Genomic DNA, 6,931 nt, shown 5'->3' with positions numbered 1-6,931 from the left:
TTCTAGGTTTTTAATGTAATCATGAAAATTTAATATTTGGCCCTCGTAGCCTTAGTGGCCGGTCGTGTTTTTAACGAAGCGTGTTGCTCCAGGGAGCTGAAATGCCAATTCTGGCTGTTTTTGCGGTTCGTTCCTGCTGTTTGCTGAAACCCACCGCAGGACCCCTTCCTGCCGCAGCCACGTACGACCGTGACCTGGGGCGGGCACAGTTCTGTGTGCCGGGTCTTCCGCAGCGCTGATAAATTATTGGGGAAGCCAGGTCTGGGGTCTGCCAAGATTTCTCCTGATTGTGCAGTTTCTATGTAGCGTTTTTTTAAACCAAACAGAATGGAATCCAGTTGTAAACGGGGAACCTGAAAGAGCCATTGCAGGTGCTTTCGAACCCATGGTCGCCCTAGTAAATACCACGCAACATCGGTTCTCGTAGCAAAACTGCTTCTTTTAGCCAAACGCCAAAGCAATTGATGGAGTTTGTTACCTGCGCTTTAAATGTGTCCAAAAAATGGAGTTAACACAAACGGGATGCTATTTAACTCTAAACAGTATTGTGAATTCTGAGATGAAGCTTGTAAAGAACCTTGTTTCCACTAATAGTCCTACTTTTAAAAAACGCTGCTGGATATTTAAATGGCCCAAGTTTTGTTTCTGGCATCAAAGAGAAAGTTTCAGGAAGGATGAATGAATTTCTCTTGGAACAATAACAATCACGCAGCTTCCTTTTATGCTGTTCTGCGGATGTTCCTGGGCTGTCACTGTATCAATCTGCTTTAAGTTGTCATGTGCCAATTTTATTTTTTTTCCAATACTGATTATAAAATAAAAAGTGAGAGATAATGTCAAAGAAACCTGCATGTGTTTGGCTGTAACGAATTTCCACAGTTCTGGGCTCAGAGATGTCAGGAGGCATCACCACTGGCCGGAAGCTGCCCTGGCTGCCCCGGGGGCGCTGACTCCTGGGCACGGTGGGTCCCCAGAGCTGCCCAAGGGGTGCAGGAAGCAGCCACATCGCAACGCAGCCTCCCGCGCCGCCGCCAGAGCCATGGCTCATCCTCTGTCCCCAGACCGAGGTGTGACATACTGGGAGCACCTTCCAACCAGAGAGCAAATTCCTGCGTGTCCCCTGCGCCAGCTTGTGCCACTCCGCCATGGAGAGGGAAAGGAGATTCTCCCCGGTGTCCCTCGGAGGAAGGATGGTTTGGGGTGTCAAACCCAGGCGAGCAGAGCTCTTTAAATCCCATGGATTGAGACGACTGCGGTATGCGCTTCGGATTTCTGGAGACTGCAGAGGCGAGGCTGTCGGCATCGCTGTGTCGGTGACTCACCCTGCCCCGCGCTCTCAGAGGAGCGGTTGTTCAGAGCGATCGGCAGCTTCAGCTAAAGAGGGATTTACAGGTTCTGTTAACCTCCCTCCTCCCGAGCGTGTGCAGAATTTCCCTTCTGCCTTTGGAAATCCGTTTCTGCCGGATCGCTGCGGTTCCGAACTCTGCAGGATTGCTCGAAAGGCACCGAACGGCAGCACCGATGGCACCGGCGGCAGCTGTTCCCCAGGATCCTCCAGCCCCGCAGCTCTGCCGCAGGGAAGGGGCTTGGAGGTGGCGGTGGTCAGGGTTCCCGCCCTGTGGTCCAGGCACAAATGCTGTTCTGGGCCAGGCATGCGGGACCCTGCGTGCCTGTGCCACGCCGTCACCCCCATGCTCCTCATCACCTCCCAGAGTCAATTCGCCCCTTCCTGGAGGCATTTTCAGCCTTGAATTTCCCCTGCCTTCCCCTCTCTCTGTTTACCAGATCCACGTAGCCGTTCCCTGCCTGCTCCCAGGCTATTCATCATCCTTGACAGAGGCCAAATTGCCACCGATTTCAGACAAAATTCAAGGTAAGAAATCAGTGCGCCCCACTTTGCTGTGCACCTGGCTGGGCCCTCACGGTGCTGGGCTTTCCTGACGAGCTTTCCTGGGGTGGGAAGCTGCCAGAGGGTACTGTGCAGGGGGAGATGGGCTGCTCTGAGCCCCCTCTCAGGCACATCACAGCCTTTGCCAGGGCTTTCTGCTGCCAAAAAGCAGCAGGAGGTTTTTGCTCACCTGAGGGCTCCCTGGCTGAGCACTCGTCCTCTCTGGTACCATCAGCAGAGGCCACACTGATGGGCTGGGGACTGCAGTGGCAATTTGCACTGGCAGCAAATGTGGACGTTTCATTCCCCCTTGCATTTTGCTTGGGAGAAGCTCCTGGCTCAGTAGGATGATGTTGTCTTGGCACACTTTTGGTTGGGGTGGATGTGGCCTTCAGGAACCCTTTGATCGGCTCAGCATCGCGCCGAGAGCAGGGCAGGAGCCTGGAGCCAGCGTCAGCGCCTTCCATCTGCACCTGAAGGGGCTGCAAGAGAAGAACCTCTGTGCAACCGCTTCGAAACGGCGCAGGGCAGTGCCTCTGCTCTTCTGCAGCTCCACGCCAGCCCCTCTTATTCCGGGAGGACACTGCCTGCCATCAAGGTGGGCTCACACTTGCATTTCAACCGCTTCACCCTTTGCTTGACTGAACTCTGCACCTGAAGTCAGCTCCTTCACCCCGTCTGCCCTTCCCCGCTCCTGCTCTGTGCCTCCAAATCTACCTCCTCTTCCTTCTCTGCGTGAGGGAGGGGAGTCCGGCAGGGACTGTGCTGGCTCCCGAGTGTCACCTGTCTGAAAGCGAAGGCAAAGACCAGCTCCTGCTTGGGGACAGGCTGGGAGCTGCAGGCACCGGCTCGTTGGGACTCCGGTGCCCTGGGCACGGCTGCGCATTCCAAGCCTCGCTTCCTTGATGGCACACCACATCCTTGCTCTTTTCCTGGCCTTTCTCTCTTTCTTCAGTTCCAGCCCCATTTATCTTCGCACCTCGTCTCCTCTCAGCTGTCCTTGGCACTCTTTTCCCTCTGGTCTCCCTCCCCAAGGCTGAAGCTGTCCCAGCGGGATGCCTCCTGCGGCGAGGGGAGTCTCCAAACAGCCATGGAGGTCCTGGGCCACTGCTGGCCTTGGGGCTCCTCTCCAGGGGCTCGATCCAGCTGCAGTTGTGCTCCTGGCCTGGCTGGGCTGGCGAGAGGAGAGCAGAGAGGTCCTGGCTCTCGGCCGTATTCTGACCATGCTCCTGCTTGGAAGATGCCGATGGCTCTGCCCCAACATCCCTGGACACCAGCAGCCGGCGGGACGGGAGATGCTGCAGTGAGGACCCAGCGTATGGCCCGCCGGGTGCGTCGTCAGAGAGCAGCGGGGAGGATGGCCGCGGTGGGAGGGAGCGCGGTGGGCACAGAGCACCCAGCGTGGTCCGTCCAGTGCCCAGCCAGTGATGGAGCACAGGCAGGAGGGTGTTGGGGCCCCCGCTGTCCCCCCTCAGGGCCCAAGTGACAAGTCAGAGCTGGAAACCTCCCATTGTAGCAGAGCGCAGGCAAGCTCCCGGCGCTGCGGGGACCTCAGGTCAATGGCAGAGTCTGGGAAAACCTCCAGAAAAGACCGTTTTGCAGGTTTCTGCAGGACGCCAAATTTGTGACAGGGTCCTGCCAGTGTCAGGCCGGGGGAAGGTCACCTCCAGCACGGAGTCAGGGCACCGGGGGCTGTCCCTGCCAGTTAAACCCAAGCAGGCGGTGAAGAGCGCGGTGAGGCTTGTCGGGCCCCGGCGGTGCTGCGCTTCTCCCACCCGCCCGTGCCCCCGGGCAGCATCCCAGTGCTGTCCCGTCCTGTGCGCAGCCACAGCCGGGGATGCCACAGTGGCGGGATGGGGAAAGTCATCTCTCCCTCCTCGCTCCATGGGCGAGACGAAGCAGTGCAGGTTCCCAGCCGAGGGAGCGGGGCATCCCTCTTCACTGGTGAAGGATCCTGGGTGCTTACGCTGTATCCTGGGTGCTCCGGTTTCCCGTTCCGCCAAGGCACCGTAACCTCCTGCAGCCAGAACGTACCTTAACTGGGCGAGCTCTGACGCGCCCCCATTTATGGTCCAGCATTCCCGACCGGTGGGCTCTGCGGGGCCGACAGCAGGTCACGGCGCTGACCGAGATGACGACATTATTTTTCATTCTTTTTTGCCTTGAGTATAGCTGAAAAGTTGTTCTTGGGAAACTGATAAGAGGTTGCGTTTGTGGGTTTTTCTTTCTTTCAGGTTTTGAACTACTGCGTGTTTTCTGTAGAGAGCCCTGGAGCTGTCACATCCTCAAACCGATGAAACGCTGTGTTGGTCAATACCATATCATAGCGTTAATTAAAAAGAAGTCAAGCTTAAAGCAAAAGGCGCTCTTACAGCAGATTAGTCTGTGCAAACTTTGAAGTCGTATTGACTCTTCGCTTCCATTTCGAGGTGTGTTGCTTCCCCAGGCTCCTTCCTCCCGCGTGTCGTTGACGCTGCGTTTGCGGTGACGGCTTTGCGTGCTGAGAAACTGCGCCGTTGCTCTCTCTCGCAGCGGCCAGGAGGGGAGGGATGCTCGGCGTGGGAGCACCGCAGCCCTCCACGACATCCCGTGCTCTCACCGCGTCCCTTCACTCTCTCTTGTGTGTTCGAGTGTGTTAAATGTGGTTTTCCATTCCTGCCCCCGGCGTGGGGTTGCTTCTATTTTACAGGGCTGCCGCTGCCTGTCGGAGCGTGTTCCTCGGTGGCTTCGGAAACCGGTGCGGAGATCCCGAGTGCTGGGAGCGAAGCCCAGGGACACCACAGCTCCCCGGGGGGACGGCGGAGCTCTCCCGGCCCCGCACCCTTGGGTGCTGCCGCTGCTCGCTCGCGCTCCCCCTTTACCGCCTTTAACTCTGTGCTTTCCGTTTAACAGAAGGACAAACGCGACACTTCCAACTTCGACAAAGAGTTCACCCGGCAGCCGGTGGAGCTCACACCCACGGACAAACTCTTCATCATGAACTTGGACCAGAACGAGTTTGCTGGATTCTCCTACACTAACCCCGAGTTTGTCATTAACGTGTAGTCGCGGCGCTGCCGCCCTCCCTCTCCTCGCAGTCCCAACTCCAGATCGCCTTGTACATACCGACACTAGTCTTCCGGGATTAGCAGTGCAGACATACATCCCCTCATGCGAAACACGCCGACCGCTTGTTTTAGGAGGCCTTTCTATGTCTGTGTCACTCGCTAGCTTGGTTTCCCTCGCTGGAGATGTTTGGGGTTCGAGTTAACAGTCAGTAATACTTCTAGGAACTATAGTTGGTGGTGACTAATAGAGTTTTTAAACAGAAATACACCAAATTGCTACAGTCTCTGTAATTTTTGAAACGGGATGCTGAGATTCCAGTGACCCTAGCTCCCCACAAACCGTTTCTGTTGAATGCTAAGCATGGTTGATATCTTAAACCGTTGTGCTGAAGCTTGCGATGACTGTGAGCTTGTCTTAGAGGAGCCTTTTGTTCAAGACATGGGTTCATTTGGTCAGTGTGGAAAAGTCTGCTTACAGACGTATATTTTTAAAGGCGCTGTATATACCGTCAGCCTGGCTCACCGAAGCCGTCTTCCTCCCTTGCTCCCGCCAGCCTGCGCCTCGCCGCACGGCCTTTCCTACACTCAGGCATTAAGACTCCAAGCAAATTCCATGCCGGATCTTGTAAATCAGAGCAAATCTTTTTCTAAGTGAAAGGTGGGATTTTTTTTTTTTAAAAACATCTGGGACAGTTTGCAGTTTTGATACGCTCTGTCAGCGCTCTCATAAATCTTGACTCCTGTTTTTTCACAGACACTGTCGAAATTTAACAGCTCTGTAAAGGATATTAATACTCCACCAAAACACATTTATATTCGTGGTTTACAATTTACCAACTGAGAACACGCCCGCTGCAAAAGGGCTGTACTGAGGGCTATTTCTAACGGTAACTTTTCTACTTTACACCCCCTGCTATTACCTTACAGGCTCCAACCCCATGAATTTTACGGGCATCTTGGTTTACCTGATGGCAGCCAAAATTCCTGGGGGCTTTATTCAGTAATCCAGGACCTTCTGCATCATTTCAAAAATTCAGAATCAGACAACTCCAGCGGCTGTTTGTCAGGCAGAGGGCTATTTCTAACGGTAACTTTTCTACTTTACACCCCCTGCTATTACCTTACAGGCTCCAACCCCATGAATTTTACGGGCATCTTGGTTTACCTGATGGCAGCCAAAATTCCTGGGGGCTTTATTCAGTAATCCAGGACCTTCTGCATCATTTCAAAAATTCAGAATCAGACAACTCCAGCGGCTGTTTGTCAGGCAGAGCCGTGACGCGCGGGAGGGCGGGGGCAGGCAGGGGCTGTCTGGGGGTGGCCGGGTGGCCACTCTCGCTCACAGCGGGGTGAGCCCTGGGTGCTGAGCATCCTTTGTCACTGGCCATTAGCCCTCTCTGATTACACACCAGATCGGTTGGTTTGCAGGAAAAAAAGGCCCCATATGTATATTTTCTGAGCCGCTACCAGATCTAATGTAAATACACATCACTCCATGCCGATAGGGGAAATGGGGGTGGAATTTTATGAATCACGAGGAATCCGATAAAGGAAATTCTGGTTTGTAGATCTTTTATAAACATCAATCTCTACCTTTTGAAATTTTTTTCTTCTTTTAATGATTCCTTAAAAAAAAAAAGGCTGCTAGAAGCCAAAGCTGACATCCCCCTGCCAGGGAGCGGGCAGCTGGGTGTCCTCGTCCCGTTCCTGCGCTGCGGGCAGGCAGAGCCCTGTATGTTTTGGGGGGTGAGCCCTGAGCCCGTGGTCTCAGGTACTGACCTGGGCTGGAGGAAACAAAACCAAACCCAGAAAAACTGCAAATTGTGCCAGATGGCCGAGAGGGTTTACGAGACGCTCTGCATCAGCTGAAGCCCGGGGAAGCCTTGAGCGTGGGCTGTTTCTGGTGAGGGTTCTCGTAGCTCCGGCGCGTTTCAGGAGACGTCTCGCCATCCTCTGCAGACCACAGCTGATGTTCAGAGCATGTATGTGACTGTGA

At 54.6% G+C, this 6,931-nt stretch overlaps 1 protein-coding gene across 1 annotated transcript in view; it reads left to right on the top strand.

The window, feature by feature from the left end:
- Window positions 1-4,933, top strand: part of LOC104514535 (protein kinase C beta type-like) — a 50,505-nt gene extending 45,572 nt beyond the window's left edge. Inside the window, 1 exon segment of the mRNA XM_010158258.1 lies at window positions 4,781-4,933. Within this exon segment, the coding sequence (XP_010156560.1) occupies window positions 4,781-4,933 (153 nt within the window).
- The last annotated feature ends 1,998 nt before the right edge of the window (window positions 4,934-6,931 follow it).

The sequence above is a fragment of the Eurypyga helias genome, unplaced genomic scaffold, assembly GCF_000690775.1.
Source record: "Eurypyga helias isolate BGI_N326 unplaced genomic scaffold, ASM69077v1 scaffold27470, whole genome shotgun sequence".
NCBI lineage: Eukaryota > Metazoa > Chordata > Aves > Eurypygiformes > Eurypygidae > Eurypyga > Eurypyga helias.
The sequence above is the reverse complement of the archived record's forward strand: the minus strand, read 5'-3'. Positions and strand labels throughout refer to the sequence as shown.